The 27,963-nt window shown below is 35.3% G+C and overlaps 2 protein-coding genes across 3 annotated transcripts; one reads left to right on the forward strand and one right to left on the reverse strand.

The window, feature by feature from the left end:
* Positions 1–822: 822 nt before the first annotated feature.
* Positions 823–13,308, reverse strand: LOC125677890 (uncharacterized). The gene is made up of 9 exons (XM_048916007.2): positions 13,228–13,308; positions 8,873–9,062; positions 8,449–8,498; positions 8,082–8,161; positions 7,116–7,346; positions 3,801–3,962; positions 3,532–3,627; positions 2,386–2,512; positions 823–2,150 (listed from the first exon to the last, which is right to left on the reverse strand). The coding sequence occupies exons 2-9, from the start codon at positions 9,028–9,030 to the stop codon at positions 1,762–1,764; spliced, it is 1,293 nt and encodes a 430-aa protein (XP_048771964.1). The 5' UTR covers positions 9,031–9,062; positions 13,228–13,308; the 3' UTR covers positions 823–1,761.
* A 61-nt stretch (positions 13,309–13,369) lies between these two features.
* LOC125677901 (programmed cell death protein 6-like) lies at positions 13,370–27,830 on the forward strand. 2 transcript variants are annotated; one of them, XM_048916022.2, is made up of 6 exons: positions 13,370–13,594; positions 16,116–16,177; positions 20,911–20,955; positions 21,889–22,047; positions 25,739–25,848; positions 26,359–27,830. In XM_048916022.2, the coding sequence occupies exons 1-6, from the start codon at positions 13,500–13,502 to the stop codon at positions 26,458–26,460; spliced, it is 573 nt and encodes a 190-aa protein (XP_048771979.1). In that variant the 5' UTR covers positions 13,370–13,499; the 3' UTR covers positions 26,461–27,830. The 2 variants fall into 2 exon arrangements, with proteins under 2 accessions (XP_048771979.1, XP_048771986.1); XM_048916029.2 differs by lacking the exon at positions 16,116–16,177 and adding an exon at positions 16,531–16,592 and having other exon boundaries at positions 13,405–13,594.
* Positions 27,831–27,963: the final 133 nt, after the last annotated feature.

Below are 27,963 nucleotides of genomic sequence, written 5' to 3' on the forward strand. Positions count from 1 at the left end.
TTGGTCTCGAAATGTTGTTTGAAATATAAAAGCCTGATCAGCTTTTATATTTCAAAAATTTCTCGACCTCGATGGTTATCCTGCAACATACATGTCTGTCTGATGTGTTTCACACCGATTGTTAGGCCCATTCTTGGCACACTGATTTTGACTGCGGTTAACTCCGTTTACCTGACCGAGATATAGGGCTCACGGCGGGTGTGACCGGTCGACAAGGTATGCTTACTCCTAGGCACCCGATCCCACCTCTGGTATATCCAGGGGTCCGTGTTTGTCCAACTCTCTATTTTGTATTGCTTATGGGAGTTATGAGATTGATCACTGTTCGTTATCTTCACCTTTCATAAACATGCGATCATCATTTGTTAACTATATCAGCAGTGGCTGTGTTATGTGCTTATCATAATAAACTGAATTGATTTTTCTTGTGTTTAATTCTTCCTCTTTTCCCCATGTTTGTAATGGGTTTTACATTTACAACTACGGAGTTTTAATTAATTTTTAAAAATCAATATTGTACCTTGTATGTTGCCAAAGTAAAGCGATATTTCATGTAGATATCAGAATTCACATGCTTGGCGCTATATTCAGTATTTTTATTTATGTATCTGCACTTAGAAAGAATATTCTAGATAGTGTATTGCTGTCAAATTTGTTCCTTTCCTCTCGGTACTAAGGTAAGCAATGTGACCTATAGGCCTCTTGTCATCATTTTATATATATATAATTATTATATCTATCTTCTACTACAATTGTTATTGATTTAAAGGAAATCACAACAAGGTATAAATGATATACATGTAAACAAAACAGAGAGTCATGTTTAGTTATAAAATAATTTAGTTTTCTCTTATCATTAACATCATTACAATATCTAAAACATTTTACATGAGGAAACTTGTTCTATACTCTCTATGGTACACAATGGCAGATCCAGGATTTTCCCAAGAGGAGGACAACCAAGGATGGAATAAGCTGGGAATGCAAGTTTTGATCGTGAAGGCATGAATTCCTCCCGGGGGTTCTGGGGCATGCCTCTGGTTGTTTTTCGTTTAAATGAAGGAAAATGGTGAATATTCTGAGCAGTTTTTGACACTTATAGGGTTTAGGGGACTTGACCCTCAAAAACGTTTAGTTTACAGGAAGCACAATGGTGAATTTCTAAATGGGGACTCCCCTGGGCTCCACTCTAAATCTGCCACTGGTACAGTAGATTCTTTTGCATTAAAAGCATTAACAACAGTACATGTAATGCATCAAGGTACAAAAATAATAATCCACCGAAGTTTACATCACTTTACATAATACCTACACCCACAAACAGCCATACATAAAAATATCAGGGAAATATTATAAACAATCGTCTCATCCTCAGTAATCCATTTGAAAAGGCAGTATACATTATGATTTTTGGTAGACTTTATTTTCACGATCTTGTCTTAGTGCAAAAATATCGGAAAGATATAAGTTTTGCAAAAGTACAATCTGTTCATCATTACATATACAGTAAAACACGGTTATAGTGAACCTTCAGGGCCAGCAAAATAAGTTTCCTTATTATCCTCTCATCGGGGACTGAATATCACTTCGCATTAAGAGTGAATTCATTACCAGCATGTTTGTCATAAGCATGTTTTACTGTGTACATATTCTATGCATGAGAACCTTCTTTTTTGTCAAGGCAACTTTGTGAATTACATGAAGATAAAGTTATCAGGTATTGAAAGTAATATATAATTATACTGTATCAGAACAGCAAAATCAGATCACCATCCCTGTGTCTCCAATACCCAACTTCTTCTGCAAAGCAATTGTGTTCTTTCGGAATTCTTGCTCCATATCTTCCATTTCTTTGAGTTCATTACAAAATTTATCCACATGCTGTGGGCGTTTTTTATAGGCACTCATCTTTACCCTGATTGGTTGCTGTTCCTCATCTGACTCCTCCTCCAACTGTTGACTGGCATTGTTTACTGAAGCTTCCTCTTGGTTGTCTGCCAGATCTGTTTGTGTATGGACTGGCTCATCAGCCTCTCTTGGACCAGCAGATTTCTTTCTTTGACTTGATCCCTTTCTTTCTGATGGTTTTCCAGTCACGGGGCGTGTTGTGTCAAACTTTATCTGCCGGTCATGTTTTTGTGTAAGGAAAACTGAAGAGAAATAGTGTTTGTTGTACGACTTGCAAAAACATTACTGACAAAAATGGCACGTGCTTACATGTATGACATTACTGTATGTCATGCGTCTGTTCCTATTCCACTTTTTGAGTGCAATCAAAATCAAAATTTGGATCTAAGCATTATTTTAGTGGCATTAAAGGATGTGAATTGAAAATGGAAATATTTGTCTCCCATGTTTATCAGTAGCCAACTCTGTGCCCCTCACCTCCTGCGCTCTTTGGCCTCTGCTTCTGTCTCTCCATGCCATTTGGAAGGAATGCACTAATTGGTCGCTTAGAGGCTGGCTCTTGATATTCTGGTCCAAATACAGCATCAAGATCAAAGATGTTGCCCTATAAATATATTGTTTTGATTACTTGCATTGCAAAGAACAATAAATTAGACGATCTGAGATAACTAGCCAATATTTTACAGTAAATTCCTAACATTATGTAAGTACTTCATTTGGCATAACTGTTATTCAGTGTCTATTCATGAAAACATTAAATTGTAATTGGTTTATTCTTTAAAAGACTTAATTCTAAATAAATCAGTGATATACAGTTTGTACATGTATAAATAAAAGCAAGACTTTAAATTTTGTTAAATTTTGTCCACATACAACACCCTTCTTGCAATTTCAAAAAATTGTTAATTACTGAACAAAGAATATAGGAATGTATGGTAAATATCAAAGCTATTCATTCTCTCATAGTAAAATAATTGCATTGTATAGCCAATACTGAATGCTATAAAAAGTATAGTCAAACGTCAAGTTCGTGTTCAAAGTTCACAAGGACAATTCTTTGGTGTTTGTGAAAAAGTCTTGCAACATGGGACACTCATGCTATGTATCAAACTCCAATCTCTCAAGCTTAAAAATTTCTCAAGGTATAAATGAGTATATTGCTTGTAGTAATGAAGTATTATAAAACAATGGAAGCATGGTAATTGTATAAAGGGCAAAGCCAACAACTAGTACACAGAAATCACCCAATATTTCCATTGCTTTTATACCCCCCACCCACCCCTCCCCTACCCCCCACACACAAATAAAATTTATTCCTGGTAACTGAACTTTTCAAATATATATGTTTCTATGTTAAGTTGAGAGGTAACTTGTTAACCACAGTATACATCAAGAATACATATAATGAATAACTGAAACATCACTTTTTTACAGACAAAAACACTGGTAAATATAAATATTAGAGTCTACAGACAGACAAACAGACTTGGTGATCCCTAACAGTTGCCTTCTATAAAGCACATTCTACAGCCTCAAAAGCTTGCCAATCTCTATCAGCATTTAGAAAATGACAACAGATGATATGAGGGCATGAAATGAGTTAATACAGGCTAATTCACATACAGCAGGTCTGTATCGATCTGGGTCATCATAGTCCAATCTGCTAATGAACTGGTCTCTGTTATTTTCTTTGTCAAGCTTGTACAGTCCCGAAAATGCCTGCAAATGAAATGAATATGGTCTCTCATAGCATGACAATATGCTATATACATGCATGTTTGAAAAAAATATATCTGCACTCACTGAAACCCAAAAATTGTGTATTTTTTTCTCAAGATAACTGAAATAGTCAACAGAAATACACACTAGAGTACTTTGTGAAATGTACGTACATTGTTGGTCTCTTGTCTGAGATGAGCATGATCTGGATGTAGGATGTCATTAATGGTTAACTCCACTCCATTTGCACTGTCTTTTCTGGTTCTTGTGACAGCACTCTTAGCTCTTTGCTGTATTGTGCGTGCACCACTGCCAGGTCTGTTCAAATTGGGGTTCTGTTTAGAAAAAAAAAATGCATCAATTAATTCTATTGGCACAGTAATGGTATAGAAAACCTGGTACATGTATTTCATTCCTTTCAGTCTTATTGGTTGTTCACTTCATACAACACTCTTCTCTGTCAATGTCCACATACAACACTCTTCTCTGTCAATGTCTACATACAACACTGTCAATGTCCACTTCATACAACACTCTTCTCTGTCAATGTCCACATACAACACCCTTCTCTGTCAATGTCCACATACAACACTGTTCTCTGTCAATGTCCACATACAACACTCTTCTCTGTCAATGTCCACTTCATACAACACTATTCTCTGTCAATGTCCACTTCATACAACACTCTTCTCTGTCAATGTCCACATACAAAACTCTTCTCTGTCAATGTCCACATACAACACTGTTCTCTGTCAATGTCCACATACAACACTGTTCTCTGTCAATGTCCACATACAACACTCTTCTCTGTCAATGTCCACTTCATACAACACTATTCTCTGTCAATGTCCACTTCATACAACACTCTTCTCTGTCAATGTCCACATACAAAACTCTTCTCTGTCAATGTCCACATACAACACTGTTCTCTGTCAATGTCCACATACAACACTGTCAATGTCCACTTCATACAACACTCTTCTCTGTCAATGTCCACATACAACACCCTTCTCTGTCAATGTCCACATACAACACCCTTCTCTGTCAATGTCCACTTACAACACTCTTCACTGTCAATGTCCACATACACTTGGTATTATTATTGATGAAACTTTGTCCTGGAAAAGTCATATAGAATCACTTATGAACAAGATTTCCAAGAGAATTGGCATTTTAAGAAGAATAAGATATTTTATGTCAAACGATGCGCTGCTGAAGATTTTTAATACTATGATTTTTCCACATTTTACATATTGTTGTACTATATGGAGCAATCCAAGAAATGCTGAAAATGTGAATAAGCTTTTTATATTGCAAAAACGAGCTGCAAGAGTAATTCTTAACATCAGAAATTTTGAAACACCATCTAATGTCATGTTTACAGAACTTAACTGGTTGCCTCTATCAGATTACTTTGTCTATAGAAAAGTCATTTTAGTGTATAAAGTTTTACATGGTTTAATGCCAGATTATTTAAATGTTTTTAAATATGTATCAGAAGTCAGTCAGAGGCAAACTAGAAATTCTTATTCAAATATTTTGTATATACCCAGGGCAAAAACAGAATATTATAGAAGATCTTTCAGCATTTCAGGGAGCACAGTGTGGAATGCCTTGAGTCAAAACATAAGAAACTCAACGAGTGTTGCGTGTTTTAAGAGAAATTATCTTAGAGATTATCACCATACTTTTTAAGCTTCATTTTGTATTCTATTTATCTTACATTCATAATTATTTCTTAAGTTTATATGTATTCTACTTCTTTTAATCTGTGTTTATTTTACTAATATCTGTCTGTATGTATGTTATATGCAGGACCATATTGAAAACTAGCGTTATCGCTAAATATGTAATCCTGGTTAAATAAAGGTCTTATTATTATATTACAACACTCTTCTCTGTCAATGTCCACATACAACACTGTCAATGTCCACTTCATACAACACTCTTCTCTGTCAATGTCCACATACAACACTCTTCTCTGTCAATGTCCACTTCATACAACACTCTTCTCTGTCAATGTCCACATACAACACTCTTCTCTGTCAATGTCCACATACAACACTCTTCTCTGTCAATGTCCACTTCATACAAAACTCTTCTCTGTCAATGTCCACATACAACACTCTTCTCTGTCAATGTCCACATACAACAATCTTCTCTGTCAATGTTCACATACAAAACTGTTCTCTGTCAATGTCCACATACAACACTCTTCTCTGTCAATGTCCACATACAACACCCTTCTCTGTCAATGTCCACATACAACACTCTTCTCTGTCAATGTCCACATACAACTCTCTTCTCTGTCGATGTCCACATACAACACTGTTCTCTGTCAATGTCCACATACAACACCCTTCTCTGTCAATGTCCACATACAACACTCTTCTCTGTCAATGTCCACATAGAACTCTCTTCTCTGTCAATGTCCACATACAACACTCTTCTCTGTCAATGTCCACTTACAACACTCTTCTCTGTCAATGTCCACTTCATACAACACTCTTCTCTGTCAATGTCCACATACAACTCTCTTCTCTGTCAATGTCCACATACAACACCCTTCTCTGTCGATGTCCACATACAACACCCTTCTCTGTCACTGTCCACATACAACAATCTTCTCTGTCAATGTCCACATACAACACTCTTCTCTGTCAATGTCCACTTCATACAACACTCTTCTCTGTCAATGTCCACTTACAACATTCTTCTCTGTCAATGTCCACATACAACATTCTTCTCTGTCAATGTCCACTTCATACAACACCCTTCTCTGTCGATGTCCACATACAACACCCTTCTCTGTCAATGTCCACATACAACAATCTTCTCTGTCAATGTCCACATACAACACCCTTCTCTGTCAATGTCCACATACAACAATCTTCTCTGTCAATGTCCACATACAACACTCTTCTTTGTCAATGTTCACTTCATACAACACTATTCTCTGTCAATGTCCACATACAACACTCTTCTCTGTCAATGTCCACTTCATACAACACTATTCTCTGTCAATGTCCACATACAACACCCTTCTCTGTCAATGTCCACATACAACTCTCTTCTCTGTCAATGTCCACATACAACACCCTTCTCTGTCAATGTCCACATACAACACTCTTCTCTGTCAATGTCCACATACAACACTGTTCTCTGTCAATGTCCACTTCATACAAAATGAACATCATTATTTCAGAAATGTCAGTAGTCTCTTATTAATTCTGAAATAATTGTTCAATCACTGAACTATTGTGGAGATACATATATGATGATATTAAATACAGATTAGAATTTTTATGCATTAATATTTTCTGAAAATTGTAAAGTTTAATTTCATTTCCACAGATTTATGGTGTTCATCTTTTAATCACAAAAAGTTCAGGACAAAAACAAAATGTTTTCTTTAGTTGAATAAACAAAACAAAAAAAACCCCTGATTTTAAAAAAAGTACAACTGCACTTGATTTCTGATAATTTACCCTATTGAAAGTCTTCATGAACTTTTTGTCCACTTCCTCTAGACTTTTCTTGCTGCGTGTGATAGGAAGATGGGACATCTCCTTCTTATGTGTATCCATCAATTCGTCCATGTACATCTGTCGTCGTTCGATGTACAATTGTTGACGTAGTTGGACTTCATGCTGGATTCTGATGTTGTCCTGTTCCAGAAGCTTGATAGCTAAGCGCTCCCATAACTGAACAGCTTTGCTCTAAAACATGAATTTCAAATAGGTATTGATCAACATTGGAGAACATCGTTCTGTTAATAAAAACAAGGCAGAAACAACAACTTAAGCCAGTCACATGCATGCATTCATTATGTATCGCCTCTTGGTATGTGTAGCTTTTAAATATCTTAGATTTACATGGAGAATATTACAAACATTGAACATACAGAGCATTCAACTACAGGGCTGTTCTATTAAAACATGGGGTACCCGGGGAAGGCAGTTTTTTAAAAAAATCTATGGTTGGTTTACACTGGTGGGATATTGATTCTATGATGGGTGGCTTTTGCACCAAAAATTGCTTCTATGGGTGGCTTTTTTACCAAACCATATAATCTGTGAGAAAATATCAGAACACACAATTGACAGAGGAAATCTTGGCATTCTGTAAATTATGCTTGAAAGGGAATTGCCTGTATTGAATACTGCAAAAAAGTTGATATCAAGATGAAAAAGTAATTTGTGCAGTATTATGGAAAAAAATTCTGATTTGGGAATATTTAAAATTCTACTTTTCAAATTAATCAATTTGCTTCTATATGTGCCTATAAAGCTTCATTATTTGCCTTTATGAGTGGATAGAAGAGTACCAAAATCACTTATATGGGTTGTCATCCCTTTTCCAATTTTCAAGTGCCTTCCCCCGCACCATGTACTGGAACATCCCTTCAGGGGTTTCTTCATCAGCGGATAAGTAGGTACTGTTAATTTTTTTACCTTTACATTATCTGGCACCGGTGTGTTAGTGACAACTCTTTCAGGACTTGATGACTCATGAAAATTAGGGGGTGGAACTCCTGTAAAAAAAAAAAATGATCTTCTACCACGTCTTGTTGCCAATGTTGGATACAAGTTCTTCACAATACTTTTGAGAAATTTAAATTTTGACAATATCTTAAGATAACTAATTTGACATGATATACAGAGCATGTAATATTTTTGGTTTAAATTCCCATTTATGTCACATTTCATAAATACTGTATAATAATAAATCATAAAATGATCTCTCTCTCTCTCTCTCTCTCTCTCTCTCTCTAACATAAATTTACTTTGATGCATTTGTATGTACTGTGTAGTTACTTGCCTACAATATTGCTAAGGTGGAGGGAAGCATTGTGATCCCCTTCCCAAGATCTGTAATAATTACACATTGATTATACAAGTGCAGTGGATAAAGACAATTACAATGATCTCACAAGATTTCAAAAACTCTTATTTTGGAGAAAATATATATAATTTAAAAGAATAAAAATGATCACATAATAATCAATGATCAGTTCCTGCTAGTACTTTCGCCTTACGGCTCTTCAGGCAGTTTGTCTTGAAGTCTGCCTGAAGAGCCATAAGGCGTAAAAGTACTAACAGAAACTGATCATTGATTATCAAGTGATCATTTTGGATTTTATTTTTTTAAATTATTTAGCAATAGTGCCGATTTCTTCATTCATTTTTTAACATTAAATATATATATATATATATAATTAATTATTATATCTGTGTAAAACTACCTTTTAACTAAGAGAATAAGGCAGTTGAGTTGTTCAGCAAGAGCTTGTTTTTCTGCATTGTTTTTTTGGATTTCTTGTTTCAGCTTATAAATAGTCTCCATCAGTACCGTTGTATTCTGGGGCTCCCCAACAGCACCATATAGTCTTTCTCCAGGCATGGTTCTGCACTCTGTGCAACACTTACAGTAGTCTAAAGAATTAAAAATGTTACATAAAACAAGCATCCTGAGAAAATTGACAAAGTGTATAATGACTTCTATCTGTCACAACACATGTAGAAAATTGATTTCATATACATGAAGGAGGGAGGAATGTGGCAGCCAGATGGGTTCTGTCACCAGTGGCCTAATAGCTCAGTTGGTAGAGCACCTGACTAGAGATTCAAGGGGCCCAGGTTCGAATTCCAGACTGGTAAGTTGCATTTTACCTTTCCTGTTACAATTATGTTCTGGCAAAAACATATGCAAAATGAAAATATTTGCTATAATTTTGCGATTTGGCTAACTTTGGGTCATATGTTGCTTTTTGAAACTATACTTTTATTTTATTTTAATTTGAAAGTTATATATATATATATATATATATATATATATATATGATTTATTTCTTATTTTATCCTTGTCTCTGATTGGTCAAATTTCCAATATATATATATATATATATATATATATATATATATATATATATATATATGTATATAAAGCATTAGAAAGACCAATGACATGAACAACTGGAATTGTCAAATTTTCGGGACAACCTGTCCCTTTGTCAGGACGGGAGAGGATTACATTATGGAGAAAACACAAATATAATTAACAATAAGCGCTAAAGCTACACTACAAAACTAGCTAAACACTTTTCCAGCGGATTACATGTTGCAGGCTCCGTTATTAACTCAAAAAAGAATAAGAATCAGAGCGTGAACTCATCATGTCTGGTCACTGTGGTATCAGTTGGTAAAGTGTGAAATTCATTAATGGACGAACTAACTTGGCCGATCAAAAGGTGAAACAATTAATCCGTACATCGTGGTATTCTCCCCTAGATCAAACTGTTGAAAATCTAAATTTCAGATAATAGTAAATGAAATTGGTGTAATGTCTAAACTATTGGTTACTTGTAAGAAACTAAAAATGGAACTTGTTGATGAGTGCCAACGATGTTGGCAGTGCTGGTACTGCTATGCATCCAGTTGGTGAAGCAAGGCGATGTATCGTTGGTAATATGAGGCGGTACGCAAATATCTTAATAGAAATAAAGTTATGAGAAATAAACTGTTGTCGTAGATCAGAGGGAGAATAACATTGTCATATCAGGAATAGGTTTAGCCAATGTTCATTCTGGCAAAGTCAATCATTTTGTTCATGCCGTTAGGACGGAATGACTTTAGTCTGTGCATCCAGAATTTTTCTTTTTTCTTTCTATCTGTGGAGCTCCAGGTTTGGTTGTGATCAATAACCACGACAGTCATGTCTTCCCATTTGTGGCCATCTAAGTTGAAATGTTCTCCAACAGGCTCAGTGATTCTTTTGGTTTTGATGGTCGACCGGTGGTTATTAATACGTTTGCGGAGATCTCCTGTTTAGCCAACGTACTGCTTCTGGCATGTTTTGCAGCTTATGAGGTAAATGCAGTTGTTTGTGCGGCAGGACGTGTTTCCGAAAATTTTGTAGTTACGTCCAGTAACCGGGCTTTTGAAAGTGTCAGTATCCTCGCTATGCTTGCACAGAAGGCACCTTTTGTCAGAACAAGTTCTAAAACCCCCGTTTGGCAGTGGGTTGTCCAGTCTTGCTCTAACTACCATGTCCTTGAGATTTCGAGGCCATCTGAAGGCTGCCATTGGTGGCTCTTTGAATACTGTTGCCATTCTTTCATTGTTGTAAAGAACTGGCAGGTGTCTACGCAAGATGGCGTTGAGACTCTTCAAGACGGGATGGAAGGTAGTCACAAGTGGGACTCTGCTACTTTTTTCTCTCTCTTTGTATTGTAACAGGGTGTTTCGGTCTTTGCTGGACAACTCATCGATTGCCGATTGCACTGGGGCAGCCCTATAGTCTCTTCTGCATAGGTGTGTATTCAGGAGTTGGCTCTGTTCTTGGAAGGATGTTGTAGATGAACAGATGCGACGAACTCTAGTGGCTAAACCTTTGGGCACTCCTTTGAAAGTATGAGGAGGATGGCAGCTCGATGGCATCAAATATAGGTGAGAGTCAGTTGGTTTTGTATGAAGACTGAACTCTATTTCACTATTGTTCAGAGTGGATGTGGTGTCCAAGAAGGTGTTCTTTGAACATGAAATTTCCACTGTGAATTTGATGGAATGGTGGAACGAATTGGTGAAAGAAATAAAGCCGTCGAGACTCTCTCGGCTGCCAGTCCACTTCATTTCTATGTCATCAATGAAACGCAACCAACTGAGGGGCCTGGAAGGCGACTGGTTTAGTAGGTTGCGTTCAAGTCTGCCCATGAAAATATTGGCATATGATGGAGCCATCTTGGTTCCCATAGTGGTGCCACTTATCTGCAAATAGTGCTCACCGTTGAACATGAAGTTGTTCATTTTGAGAACATGTTCAAGTAGTTTGATCAAAGATTCAGTGGACGGACATTTGATGGTCCTATTTTCCCAGACTTCCCTACAAGCTTCAATTCCTTCATCGTGCGGAATGTTGGTGTAAAGTGATGTAACGTCCATCGTCACGAGAAGGGTATTGTCAGGAAGGTTTGAAGAGGAAGTTTTGTTAATGTAGTCTGTTGTGTCCTTCAGATAAGATGGCAGTTTTTCTACATGTGGACGGAGATGCAAATCTAGAAATTCTGAGATTTTCTCCGTGGGGTGTCCGATGGCACTTACTATGGGACGGCTTGGCATGCCTTCTTTGTGAATTTTAGGCAGTAAGTATAGTTGTCCGGGTCTACAGTCCATGGGCCGAAGTGTTTCAAAGACGTTTACACCTATCTCCTCATTCTTGTACATATCTTTGAGGGTTGTGGTAATTGTGGCTGAAAACTTCTTAGTAGGGTCAGACTCCAATTTTTTGTAAAATCGCTCGTCTGAGAGCTGTTTGTGAGCTTCTGCCAAATACATCTTCTTGTCTAGGACCACTACTGTTGATCCCTTGTCTGCCTTTTTTATGACAATGTCGTCCCTGTTCTTGAGTGTCTGTAAGGATGATCTCTCTTCCTTACTTAGATTGTCGGAGACGATCTCTGTTTGGCTGAGAACTTTCTCAATGTCTTGCTCGACTGCTTCGATATAGGACTCTAGAGCTCCGCACTTGCCTGGTTGTGGTTCCCAGTTGCTTCCGGGTCTATAGAGTGTATGACTCTCTAGATTGTCCAGGGTGACTTCAGTGAAATTACTATCATCTGAAGTTTTGCATGAAAAATGCTCCTTGAGTCTTAATCTTCGGAAGAATATATATGTATAAATATAGATCTAAATATATATATATATATATATATATATATATATATTGTAAATACGTTTGTAAATTAGTGTAGTTGTAGTGCTAGATGTATTTATATGTAGTTTTTGTTATTATTCAGAACTCTGTTGATATTGGTCACATTATGTAATTATTTTTGTTTGTCCTGACCCCGAAAATTTGACAATCTGGTTGTTCGTGTTGTTGGTCATTTTAGTGCTTTGTATAATTTTTTGTATTTGACCTTGTATCCATGTTGTGGATCCGACATTTTTAGGTATCAGGTGTTGTTGGAAGTTACTGCTTATATATATATATATATATATATATATATAAAGCACTAAATAATCACAACTAGGTACTGAAAATTTTCGCCCCAGCCCGGGGTCGAACCAGCGACGTACGGCACCCACCGCCTAGCAAGATTGTCAAACCAGTGCGTAAGTCCACTCGGCCACAACGACTTCCCTATATATATATATATATATATATATATATATATATATATATAGGTTTGAATTAACTTGATATCTTTATGACACTGGTATACCTGATTTAAATCAGAGTTACATTCTCACCAAAGTAGGCCGTGAGATGATACGAGACTTGTAGAAATTGCTAATCTCTGTTACAAAGCATTTGTCTCCAATGATACATAAAAATATTAGATCAAAAACGAATTTTCCTGGGCACACAAACTTAATAATAATAAGAGTAACCTATTTGGAAAAGCTTATTAATATCACTTGGCATTATACAGTATCAATATGATATTAAATTGTTAATTAGAAATTAGCACATATTTTGTCACACTTAGTGACAGATATGGTGATACCTGTTACAGATTTTGAATGTAGCAATATAAACATGTAGTTTTAAACCAAAATTTTGTAATATGTAATGAATGAATCGTAAAATTTAACTTACTCTTTGATATATATTGTTATCTTTCAAAATTTCAAAGAAACTTCAGTACATGGCATCCATTATTGTTTACAGATTTGCTAAGGAATTTTTTTCTTGACTGTACATTGTACATAACAGTAATATTCGAGATATTCCGAATGCGTTTGATGGGGTCATGTATGCGCTTAAAGTTATGTAATTTAAACATGGAAGAATTTAAGCATAAAAATAATAATGATTAATACAATTTCGCAAAGGCCGAAGTAAAAGTAGATTGAGACTGAGTCAAAGTGATGGCATACTACGGACAGCCACAGGGATATCAACAGGGTCCACCACAGGGTCAACCAGGAACGGATCCCAATTTCCTTTGGGGCATATTTCAAAGGTACAGAGTCAGATTCAGTCACCCATCTGACAATAAACTTATAAAGGAAGGAACCCGACTTCCTGAAGATAAACAAGGAGTGTTATTTGTAACAATGATAATCAGATATTGCTCAATAGTAAATTTTTACTGAACGTACAATCGTATATATGTCAATACTTATTCACAATGTATTGAGAGATTCTAAACTTATGTTTCTGCTTAATATTCACAAATTTAACCGCGAATGTGATAAATTAATGTTTGATGAATAATTAATTGTATTTTAATGGCCTAAACAGGTTGGGTTTAACACTTCCACTACAGCAAGATATTCTCGCGAAAACGCAATTATCTCTCTCTAGCGAGAGTACATATATCTCGTACAACTGAGAAAAACACCCGTGGAGTAGATCTCTTTGCATTACACTTGAAAAGAAGAACAATGCAAAAATGTTTAATACTTCTGCAAGGGAAGTTTCTAGTATACCGGTCCCCAATAGCATGTGACTGTACATGAGCGGTTATTTCCCTTGCTGTTGCTAAGCGGATTGTTAATACACTGCCATTTGCATTTTCGCCTCGGATGCTGACCTGAAACTTGCCAATGTTTCGTGAAAATGATTAGAAAGCCCAGCGGCAATTGAGCGTAATTAAGCGGGGGTTTTGGGGCAGCAGCCCCCGATAAGTCAAAGTGATCATGTGAGTCTATTATATAGATTTTATAGAAATTAAGCAAGGATGTTATGGGCAGCCCCCATTTTGGAAGTACATGTATCCGTTGACTAAAATATCAATCAAAAAGTTTTTCCCAATTGTTACACTTACTAGTAAGAATATTTTTTGGTAAAATAGGAAGAATCAGTTTGCATTCATCAACATCAGTGACGATAATATTTAGGAGAATTACCTAAGATAACGCACACGTCACAATATTCCTAAACAACAGATTCTATCGATTTTGGAACATAAAATGATTGTCTTTTTGCCTTCTGTTTTCATTTTGAATTTTAAAAACTTTTTTTGAAAACGAGTTTTTTAAACTTCATTTTACACAAGAAATTCAATTTTGGGCTTAATTTTACGATATTTTGTCGTTTTAACGATTTTATCGATTGCTCATGCGATCGTATATATATATATACTAAACCGCCTTTGGCAGCACTTATTTTAGTGCGATATTTTGGGGACTGGTATTATACTAGAAATGTTCCCTTCTGCAAATATATAGATCAAAACAAAAACACTCACGATACATGTGCATTGGATTTCAGACTCCTTGCCTCTTATGCAGCAATGCTGATATGAAATTTGTTTATTGTGTTGTCAATTTTATAGAGACAATTCGCGTTGAGTGTGTGTCACACTTATTCCACATTGCTTGGAGTTTGCCATTATTGTCAATAAAGACACCAAAGCACCTGTTTTTGGTAATGTTTACTTTCTCGCTAAAGAGGGGTAATCACGTTTTAGCAAGAAGATCTCACTATAGGGAAGGCAGGAAATCTTGTTATGTATCTACACGTACATTATGTATAACACATTGTTCTCGGTCATACTAAAATACAATTTCATTGTGTGTATTAGAGCACAGATTTAATAATTAGTTGGATACATTTTCCACTTGAAGGCTGTTAAGGCGGTAATTTTATCTGATTAAAGACAGATCAAATTCAATTCCTTGAAATTATACACTCTCCCTCAATAGGGCACCAATGCCTTGCATGTCAATCTCAGCCTAATTTGGTACCATTCACAATTTCACTATGTGTAGACTAAGACAAAGATAGTGTGATTTAAAGGGACTGATTGACAATTTTACCCTAAATTTTGTTTTTCACTTTTAAATAAATGATCAAAATATGCAGTCTAATATGTTTGAAAGGTTTCACAAAAAAGTTAAAGTTATGTATCATGACAGAAGCTCATTATAGAGAGTTTATTAATTTTGTTTTGAAAACAAAGATTGAGGTGTGTTAATGTTTAGAATGTTTTCAAAATAAATGGATATTGATCCAAGTTTATTATACATGTATATATCACATTTCAAGTATATGTCAGGTAAAATGTGCCATTTAAAAGTTAAATTTGTGACGATACAAAATTAAGATGCTTTGAATTACAAAATTAACATTTCACTGGTTTATTTGTAAACATAAAAAGACTTGAGTCTTTGTTTACATAACACAGAGTTAAGGTTAAAATATTGCTTATATTTTCACATTCAGAAAGTCCAAATTTTGGTTGTCAAGATTAAATGGGTTATATTTTTAATTTTTAACATCAAAACTGAAAGATATTTTTTCCCCAAAAAATATGAACCAGTCCCTTTAATTAAAGAATAAATTGTAATTCTTTTAAATTTTTCAGTAAACTTACAAGTACATCTAAAATAAATATCTGCTGTGTTTTGAAACAGGTAAATATCACCAGAACATGCCTCTGGTTTGGTTACAGGGTGTAGTAGTTTGTTTCAGCATCATTGGATGGTTAGAGTATGGTCATAAATGAATATCAATGCATGGTGCCATTTTTTTTCTAGAGTTGATAAAGATAGAAGTGGTCAGATTAGTACTAATGAACTCCAAAGTGCTTTATCGAATGGTAAGATTTTGTCATACATATGAGAAATGGGGTAAACAAGCTGTGGATTTTCAGAATGAGGTCTGTAAAGTATCAAAGATTGTTTCCCTTCCATACGATACACCACATTGAAGTTTTTCCTTTAATTTAATTCCTAGCACAAATTACAGAATCAGAACTTTACAGATTTTATTCTCTGTTGATCACAAGATATGGGGATGAATATTTATTTACTAGAAATTGTCTGTTTAATTTCAAAATTTTCAGATTACTACATGTATAACAAGCCAATATATCTTGTGATCAAATTGAGGATCCACTGTTGGTTGTACCCAAGCATGCTGCATGCTATTATTTTAAGTTTATCCTTTTAGGATAGATAAAGATAGAAGTGGTGCAATATCAACCTCCGAACTACAGCAAGCTCTCTCGAATGGTAAGCACCAGAAAGGACAGGTTGTTGTGCATTTTTAAAAGCGTGAAGTGAAAATTCATTTACCTTTTTATTTTGTATAGCAGAGTTTTGAGTTAAAGTCGGAACACCGTTTTATTCTGAATTTACACACTGCAATCATGTGATTGTGAACTTTTCACGCCCATCAATACTTCCGGTGCAGACAATGCATGTGCAAGTATTTGTATGAGTTCTCAAGCACGCTATAATGTGCTACTGGGGGCTGTCACACTGATACAAGAAATAAATGGAGGCAAACATTGGAGCAAGAATAACAGGGTGATGGCCACTGCCCCGGTAATTTTGTACGGAGGGGGGGGGGTGTTCAGTGGAACAGTGAATGCTGTAGTGATCTATGGTAAGCAGAATGGCCAAGTTTAAACTCCATTGTTCATTGACAAGTTGCTGCCCCCCCCCCCCCCCCCCCTCCCTTAGTCATTGGCTGGTATTATATCAAAGGGTTCTGTTGCAGGTTCACATAAACGAACTAGATCTACCTTGTGAACTGAGGTACGTGCAACACCTGGAGCATTCAGTGTAAAAATCCATCATGTTTTTAATTTTCCCTCCATGTAGAATACCGGTACATGTACCCTTGCAAGAAACTGGAAATTCAAAGGGCTATCAAAATGTGAAGGCGTGTATAAAATTTGGATAAAAATGATGTTCCAGCATTAACTCGAAACTCTGCTATTAGAGCACTGTGAGTTTGAAAACACTCATTTATTATATATCTAATTTACTAACTTATTGGAAATACAATGTGCTGTTGATATTGCTGTTTAAATGACACCTACAGTGCAAATTTATAATTTTGCTGAAATATCTGTACAGATTGCACAAAAGTTCAGATTACACAGTGTATTGATAAGACTATTGTACTGTATTATCGATGGGTGTTCATTTGAATTATAGAAAGTTTATAGGAACAAGGTGCTTACCATGATCTTCTATACTCCGTGAAATAAAATCTTTTAATTAAATTTTAATGTTTTCAGTTTATGCTTCCATAGTACAATGTATATTTACTATTCACATATATATCTAAATAATGCAATTTCTCAGAGAAAAGTTTGATTGTTGAAGAAATGTATTTTTAGGCTAGTAAATTTCTACATGTTTTAGTGTTGAGTTGTCATGTTACAGGTCAACTTAAAGGTTTATATTTTTTCTTTCTTTTTTATTTTCTTTCTTTTTAAAAATTTTTTTTGGGTGCTATTTATATACTGAATGTTAAAAAATGTTCATCCATTGTCTGTCTGTCTATAAACTTTGTACATTGCTTTTTTTACCTACTGATGGCTTTTCTGATTGATGTTTGTCCATTGTATGTGTTTTGATTTCTGGAGAACCACTGGACCAGTTTCAACCACACTTAACATAAAGTGGGTAAAAGGAATTCATCTTTCCTAACTGAAGGGTCATGTCCATCTCCAAGGGACAGAATTAAAAACAAAGTGACAATAGGTTGTGTTAAAACATCCTTTTCAAACCTGAAACAAGAAAAGTAAAAATAAAACATGCATCAGCACGAAAGACATAAAAAAGATTTGTGTTAATTGCAAATGATAATTCTTTGGGTTTAAAAATGCAGTCACAATCGGGACTATAAGTTCTTTTTCTTTAGAACCACAAAGCTACGTCTAATTTCTGAAATTATGATAGAAGCACCTTGAGATAATGTAGTTTCAAATTGTTCAAACTATGACCCCTATACTTAAACGCCACGGTAGGGCTACAATTAAAATTTGTACGTAATAAATATTAAGAATAGGTCTTATTTACCCAGTTATGAGGGTAAAAGAAGTATGTTGAATATTACTGTAATTCAGTCCACAAATGTATTATCAAGGTGATAGTAAAAACTTTCAAAAGTTATTTTTTTAAAAAAAAAGGTTAGAATACAGTCATATGAAATCAGTCCATTATTGCTGGTAAATACACATTCATCACCTGAATATGACTGTATAAATCTGTCATTTAAACCATATTTTGATCAAAATTACTGAAAAAGAGATCTTTGCACAATACATTTTTGATTAGAAAATAGAGGGCACATGCATTTAGCAAAAGAATATTTGTAGTTTTAGCATAATATGATTTATAACAAAGAATAATGAGTTTGGTGTTCAACTCCCCTCTGCATGTGCTCAGACTTTTGTTAAGAAAAACTTGTGCTCACTGCTCATTTTATTGCATTTTTAGGTCACCTGAGTCACTTTGGTGATCAATTGTTATTGGTCTGCATCAATTGTGTGTTTACAAATGAACATTTTTAGCTTATTTACGGTAACTACTATTTCAAGACTTTTCAAATTTGATATGAAGCATCTTTTGGACAAGAGGGATATAAATTTTAAATTTCAGGACTCCTGCACCCCTGGGGTCTTAGGGACAGGACAAAAATTGACCAATGTTCAAAATTCTTCTTCTTTACAACCACATGCGTAATAAAATTTAATTGCATAGTCTTGTAGGGCAGGAAGGCTTCTACCAAAATTGTAAATTTCATGATCCCTGGGGTAGAGGTTCTGACCCCAGGGTGGGGCCAAACTTGGCATATAGTGTTTATATGTAAAGCATTTAAACAACATCTTTTTTAATGTTTTTGACACTAAATTAAAACTAAATAAATATTTAGAAGTAGTAGGTAGCCCTGTACAAAAATTGTAAATTTCATAATCCAAAGGGTAGGGGGTTAGGGTGAGGCCAAACTTATCATAGTGATTATTGTCTAAATCATTTAAAAAACTACTTCTTCTTTAACTTTGCTGATACTTTACAAAATCTAAATGCATATTTAGGAAAAGCAGAAAGGGATGTACCAAAATTGTAAATTTTGCAACCCCATGGTTCTGACTTGAGAGAGGGTCCAATATAGTCATATAGTGTTAATATATATTATATTATGTAAAGTCTTTCATCATTACGGACACTTTTGGGGCATTTGTGTTGTAAGAACAAACCTTGTTTTATTAATAACTGCTTCTGAGTATTATAATTTAGCTTAGATATGCAGAACTGGAAAATTATTAGATTTCATAGCCTATGGGACTAGTGATATTGTTAACTAATCTCAGGTGACTGATAAAGCCAGTGGGCCTCTTGTTAAGGAATGCTCAGGTGACTGGTAAAGCCAGTGGGCCTCTTGTTAAGGAATGCTCAGGTGACTGGTAAAGCCAGTGGGCCTCTTGTTAACTTACCTTGGTCATAGACTGTCATTATCGGTGTTATTGTTGTAAAAATATTTTTGACTTTTGCTTTGGAATCAATTTCAACCAAACATGGAACACATCATTGCTAAGGAAAGGAAATTAATTAGGTGCATTCAAATGAATAAGCAGGCTCCTTTCGAATTGGAAAGTAGTGAAAATATGGTGGAGTGTCTTAAAAACATCTTCGAGAACCTATCAACCAGGAAAGCTTACATAGAAGCTGATTTACATAATGGAGGTTCAGATGTGTTCATGCAAATAATGATCCCCAGGTTTAGGGTAGGGCCACAATGGATGACATCATGTTCAAAATTTTGGAATGTAATGGAATTCTAAAAAGAAAGATCTTCTTAAGACTCATAATGGTGTACCGGTAATCATGTTCAAAATTTTGGAATGTAATGGAATTCTAAAAAGAAAGATCTTCTTAAGACTCATAATGGTGTACCGGTAATTTGTCAAATCAATATGGTATTGAGTGTTTTTGGAGTTTGTTTTGCTGTGCTTGCAATATTAGCCTGTTGTACCATGATGAGTTGTAGATCGAGTCGGATGAAAGGTTTATTCTAACTGGCCTGCTTGAAGTAGAGTTACACACTCATGTGTACAGCCCATAATAGACATTTTTAAAAAAGAATTCAGTTTTCTAAAAAAAAATCTTTCTTTCTTGCAAATTTTGAGCTAGCTTATTTTTTTTATTTGTAATTGTATTTTGATAATTATGCTAGTTTGTTTAGGTAATAACTGTTACATCAATTAATCTTTGTACCAGTTAACATTGTAATTTAATCTTGGTTACCAATACTGGCATTTATGCTCTGGCATGTTTTTATTTTCTATACACTGTTTATGAAAACTATATACAAATGAATTACTTGTATTATATTAAATACTAATGTTTGTTTCAATGGACTGTACATACATGTATACATTTTCTCAAAGGAAGGCAGAACAGGGGTCCATTTGATATCTGATATTAAGATTAAAAAGTCTGAATTACTGATGGCTATGATTATCATTATGAGATTGCCTTCTATTTTCTTCAATTTTATATTTAATTTAAAAACTTTGTTTCAATTTTTTAGGTACATGGACCCCATTTAATCCAGAAACGGTCAGGCTGATGATAGGTGAGTTATGACGCATTTAATAAATCAAAGTTAAAATATTTAACATGCATCATTTCATTGACTGCATGGTGCTTCTCCTTTTTTGATTTTTATACGCCCGTCAAAGACGGGACGTATTATGGTATTGCGTCGTCCGTCTGTCTGTCCGGACCTTGTGGGCAGGATACAGACTGAACCATAAGCCCTAGGACTTTACAACTTGGTACATTTGATCACCATGATGAGAGGAAGATGCCTATTGTTTTTCAAGGTCAGAAGTCAAAGGTCAAGGTCGTAGTATCACTTTTTAGGAAAACATTGTGGGCAGGATACAAACCGAACCGTAAGCTCCAGGATATTATAACTTGGTATATTTGATCATCATGATGAGAGGAAGGTGTCTATTGTTTTTCAAGGTCAAAGGTCAAGGTCGTAGTATCACTTTTTAGGAAAACCTTGTGGGCAGGATACAAACCGAATCGTAAGCTCCTGGATATTATAACTTGGTATATTTGATCACCATGATGGCAGGATACAAACCGAACCGTAAGCTCCAGGATATTACAACTTGGTATAATAGACTTGTGTTTTAAATATTGCATTTCAGTATACTGTACCTGTACTTATACTTTAGCACTAACTGTTTCAAGCAAAGGTGTGTGGTATATTAGCATATTTATGAAGTAGCGCATTCTAAGGCTATCCCTCTTTATATCTTGATATCCATTTCTACAAGCATAATAATGAATTAGCTCACAGAGGACAGTGCTAACTTCACTAAAATATGAATCCCACTAAAATATGTTTTCCTTGAGCAAAATCTACGGGCCTATTATGCCACGTTGGCGTTGCTCTTGTTTAATTTTGTTTGCAGGAATATTTTACATCCATCATTTCATTGACTGCTTGGCGATTCTCAGTACTTTCAGTACTTTGATTTATTTTGTTTTACAGGAATGTTTGATAGAGACAACAGTGGCACTATAAACTTCCAGGAATTCTCTTCTCTGTGGAAGTACGTTACAGACTGGCAGAACACCTTCAGGAGCTTCGACAGAGATAACTCTGGCACCATCGACAGGAATGAGCTAAAACTAGCCCTCACCAACTTTGGTTAGTATGTCCAGGAAAACAAAAGATGGATATTTTGCCCCCCTTTTTAGGTCACTCAAGTGATCTTATTGCTAACTGCCTGTCCATCTGTCATGCAATTTCTTCTCGGAAACAAATTGACAGGTGTATATAACATCTTTAGGTTTTGTGAATTTAATGGTTACTAACCATTCTACGGATTGGGCCAAAACTTGATAAAAATGATGCAGTCTATAATTTTTTTTACATATATACATGTAGCAGACAAACCAAGTGCATAGTTATAATAAACGTAAAGGCCTCTACTACAAAGTTAAGAGGTGTAGGCAGCAGGGCTTTGCTGGATAGGTCACACAGAGGAAATGTGCGTTATCTTACCATATCTACATTCCCAATGTTTTTGGCCAGGTTGCATAACATGCAAACGGCTTATAGAATGGTGAATGGTGGGCGGGCGGGATGGTTCTGTAATAGGGTAATCAACTCCTTTCACACCTCTTACTTGATGTTCCACAAACTTTGTTTAGTTGTTATGGATACATTGAAAATGTGCATGTGTCTTTTTAAAAGTGATCACACAATTTTTAAAAAATTTACATGTAGTCATTTTTTAAGCAGATCTTAAATAGAGTGGGTACCATTTTTGTAATCAATTCCTCTTACAGCATTTATTTGACATCCTTCAGACCTTATACTGCTGTTATGGAAGCATTGAAGATGTCCATGTGTCATTTTGGAAGTGATCGGACCTTCTTTGGAAAATTTACATGTACATGATGTAGTTGAACTTTGTCATTTTTATATATCTGTCGAAGACGGGATGTATTATGGTATGGCTCCATCCCTCTGTCCGAACCTTGTGGGCAGGATACAGACTGAACCGTAAGCTCCAGGATTTTACAACTTGGTACATATAAACATCATGATAAAAGGAAGATGTCTCTTGTTTTTCAAGATCATAGGTCAAAGGTCAAGGTCGTAGCATCACTTAGTAGGAAAACCTAGTGGGCAGGATACAAACCAAACCGTAAACTCTTGAATATTACAACTTAGTATATTTGATCACCATGATGAGAGGAAAATGCCTATTATTTGTCAAGGTCAGAAGTCAAAGGTCAAGGTCATAGTATTACTTAGTAGGAAAACCTTGTAGGCAGGATACAAAATGAACTGTAAGCTCCAGAATATTGCAACTTGATACATTTAATCACCATGACGAGAGGAAGATGCCTATTTTTAAGGTCAGAAGTCAAAGGTCAAGGTTGTAGTATTACTTAGAAGGAAAACCTTGTAGGCAGGATACAAACCGAACCGCAAGCTCCAGGATATTGCAGATTGGTAAATTTGATCACCAGGATGAGAGAAAGATGCCTATTGTTTTTCAAGGTTAGAGGTCAAAGGTCAAGGTCACAGTATCACTTAATTGGAAAACCTTGTAGGCAGGATACAAACCAAACCGTAAGCTCCAGGATATTGCAGATTGGTACATTTGATCACCATGATGAGAGGAAGATGCCTAATGCTTTTCAAGGTTAGAGATCAAAGGTCAAGGTTGCAGTATAACAGTAGGAAGACCTTGTAGGCAGGATTAAAACCGACCATAAACTCCAAGATATTGCAAGTTAGTACATTTGATCACCATAATAAGAAGATACCTATTATTTTTCAAGGTCAAAGTTAGCTGCAATAATGTAGCCCTATCCAATTTTTTTAAATTCTGACGTTTTCGGGATAGGGCTACAATTCCATAGGATCTCCGTAATGGTGCAAAATAATTTTATGAATAACCGATAATAAACTCTGTGTATTAGTCCCAAATGTTGTTTACACCAAAAGGAGTACCAACTTTGTGCTCGGGCATGTCTAATAAAGGTGTTTTTCATTAAATACAATGTACAGCATGCAAAATTCTTCGTCTGCTCCGCCATGCTTGTTATCGCGAGATCTCGTAGGTGGATCTAATGAAAAACCTAAGCATTGACAATCAGCGCGAAAATGTAATTACTCGAGCCACTTCGACAAAGAAAGGAAAATCATATTGTTGTAGAAAGAATTTACACTCTGCTGTTCGGTTTTTAACTTGATATTAAATTCAAACCTTTTCAATACCGACGAAATAGCTTTCGCCTCCATACGTTTCCATCGATGTAAATACTACCTTATATGGCATATGCAAATAACTTGACAATCGGAAGTTTATACTTCAGTACATCAAACATGGCGCACAAATATGAATCGAGAAATTGGAATTTATCGAAATTGTTGCAAACGGTAGAATAGAGCCTCACAAATCTTAAGTTGCAGGTTGTAAATTTATATATTGACTAAGAAACATAGAATATCATTTTATTTACGTAAAGAAAGTCAGGAAATGTTTAGAATGAGCGCAAATGTTGCGGGAGTGAATCACTCCCGCATTTGCACCATTACGGAGATCCTAAGGAGTTGTAGCCCTCTCTAAAAAAAAAAAAAAAAAAAAAAAATCAGAGAGGGCTACATTATTGCAGCTAGGTCAAAGTATCACTTAGTAGGAAAACCTTGTAGGCAGTATACAAACCGAACTGTTGGGGCTAGGACTGTCAAACTTTGTACACATACACTTTATGCCAAGTGGAGGGTGCCTATTGTTTCTTAATGTCAAAGGTCAAGGACGTAATAACAGGATGTGGACTGATTCTTTGGGGAAAGGACCATCAAACTTGGTACACATACATCTTATGCCAAGTGAAAATATTACTTAGAGAGTACATGATTTGTCTTGTTTTTATGATGCATTGAAAGAATGTCACACACTGATGATTGCTGATACTACTTGAAGCCAAGTTCTACAAATCATGGTGTAAGAAAAACACCCTGTATTAGCTTTTCACTGGTGTAATATGTACCGTTGGCTGTACTCTTGTTAAACATGGTACCTACTTTGTGTAACCAAATCCTGCCACAGCTTTTACTGAACATTTTTCAGACCTTGTACATTATAGATGTTATGCTTCCATTTGTTCAATCTAATTAAAATTAGATCCTTTGATCCGCTCACGTATATTGCTACACAAATATTTGTGAAGGTTGCATATAAGGAAGTTCCTTAAAAGTGCTCTCTAGATTGTGATTAATGATATCACAGGGTTTACATAAATGTAAAAATGATCAAGTTTCCTGATTTCAAGTGGAGGTTACCACAAGGAAATAGTGCTGGTTCTTGAGGAAGTAGTACTGGTTCTTGAGGAAATAGTACTGGTTCTTGAGGAAATAGTACTGGTTAATAAGGAAGTAATACTTGGTATCAGGACTTAGCAAAGGTCCATAAAGAACCAATCTAATTAAAATTAGATCCTTTGATCCTCTCACGTGTATCGCTATATCTAATTTAATTAGATGGATAAAGAACATAACAATTATACAAATGTTAACGTCAAAGAACAAAAACACTTCCAAACTTCAGCAAAATTACCACCACCACCACCCCTTCCCCAATCAAATTGTTAAATTGCAAGAGTCACCAAAGGCATATTTTAAAATTCCGTTTGATTAAGATAAGATCGTTTATATCCACCATCATGATAGCTGTTTTTAAATATATTTTTTTATCAGATTGTTGTTTTAAATTAAAATTACAATGCAGATCATATGTATGGATAATATACCAGTGATATTAGCTTGATCCCTATAGGTTACCCGCTACCATGTTTCACAGTTTGTTCTTTATCTGTAGGTTACAGGCTCTCGGATAAGTTCTATGAAATCTTAATCAGGAAGTTTGACCGCCAAGGACGAGGAACTATAGCTTTTGATGACTTTATTCAGTGCTGTGTCATTCTACAGGTTTGTAAATTCCACATTGCGTACGTCAAACTTATAACAGAAATTTGTCCAATTTCAATTTTTATTCTCGAGATCAAATGTCTAACATATGGCAGAGACTTCAAACACTTGTTGCACGAAAAAGGTCAAGCTTACGGCTAAATTGCAGTTAAAGGTCAAGGACAAAGGTCAAATTACCACAATATTGAATCAGACTTGGCCAAGGTTAGAGGCATTGTGTTACATAAATGTTTGCACCACATTCTGATTTGCCTGTACTGGTCAGTCAGGCTCAATGACTTGTTCATTCTGTAATCTACCTGTCTTGATGTTGCCTCTATTTACTTGCAGACACTGACCAGTGCCTTTAGATTCTATGATTGTCTTGATGTTGCCTCTATTTACTTGCAGACACTGACCAGTGCCTTTAGATTCTATGATTGTCTTGATGTTGCCTCTATTTACTTGCAGACACTGACCAGTGCCTTTAGATTCTATGATTGTCTTGATGTTGCCTCTATTTACTTGCAGACACTGACCAGTGCCTTTAGATTCTATGATTCAGATCAGGATGGATGGATACAGATCGGATATGAACAATTCTTGATGCTCGTTTTCAACCTCAAATCATGATCGAATTGGTGCTGAAAAACTGTAACCAGTGTATACTGCTTAGCAATAACTTTTACATTTATTCGTAGTAAATATATTGAAAGACCTGATTCAAGTGTACGACATTCTTTACTTTAAGGGGTGGGGGGTATAAATATTTGTAGCATAATTCATACATTGGACTTCGTGATAGTATTTGTCTCCTTTTCAAAGAGTGGAATTTGTTGGGTTTTTGAATGACTAGCATGTAATTAACACAGCCATTCCACCGAGATATTCCAATGTTGTAATTCCACCTGTTGTGCATCTGTTATTGATCTCTTATTGGTGGAGTTTGTGAACTGTGGGAACTTTCAGCACTTTTTGTACATCTATCACATCCACACAGAAAATGAGTCTACAAGGAACAAATATATCGATATGCTCTTATGAGGCACTTTATCTTTGTATGTTGTGTGTGAGAATATTCCTTCGTTTTTCTCTGGTTAAACATGTACTTGATTTATATTCATAAACTATGTTAAGCAGAACTGACTATATCAGCGAGTGTTGAACTGATCTCTTCATGACAAACCTAAACTACATTATTAGAGTACTTGTTGTGTATTTCATCCTCTGTTCATTTTTCATGGGTTGATTGGTGTCATGCGTATCCTCTGTGAACTAAGGTATCCGATACAAAAAAAATTTCTCTAAAGAAAACTGAAAAGTAATCGTGTACATGTGTATAAAAAACCCTGTTGCCCAATTAATTTAACATCCATCCCGACGGAAAATCTTTTGGCATATAAAGTGAGATGAAGAACAATTTCTTTAAAATGCTCTTGCTGAAAAGGTGCATGAAACAATTGTTCATCTTAATCTAGAGACATGTAGTCACAAAGCAAAATGTAATAAAACATAATTTTTAATGTATTGGGGTTTTTTTTAGGTAGGAAGGGGAGGCAATTTTTTTAAAATATATATATCTTGCAGTAGTACTATGTACAGTCACCAATGTTTTGTCAATATTCCTTTGCTAGTTCATTATTTATATATCCTCATTTAAAAATTTGTGGTAAAAGAGCTTTGTATGATAAGGTATTTGGGGTATACATATATATATATATATATATACATGTATATACATATATGTATATAAATATTGAAAATCAGATTGACACATTCCATAAAAAACAATCATTTACTGCTAGCAGTTTCTCCATGTCTACATGGTTCATCGAGCAGTTCAAATATTTATATATAGTATGAATTTACAAAGTATCTAAAATCTGAAAAACTATATATATATAGTGAAAAACTATATTATGCATCGGATACCTTAAATCCACAGCTTAAAACTAGTAGTATTCTATATAATGGCATTGAAATAAAACCTATAATCAATATTACAGTTGTGTGGATTTACATGTATTAGCACAACCACTTCCAAGTATATACTCATGAGCATATTTGCTCCTGTGTGCAACAGTATATTTTCTAGGTGTTCATGCGTGAATTTAAGTATTAAGAGTCTGTTACTCT

Source organism: Ostrea edulis, chromosome 1 (genome assembly GCF_947568905.1).
Source record: "Ostrea edulis chromosome 1, xbOstEdul1.1, whole genome shotgun sequence".
Classification (NCBI taxonomy): domain Eukaryota; kingdom Metazoa; phylum Mollusca; class Bivalvia; order Ostreida; family Ostreidae; genus Ostrea; species Ostrea edulis.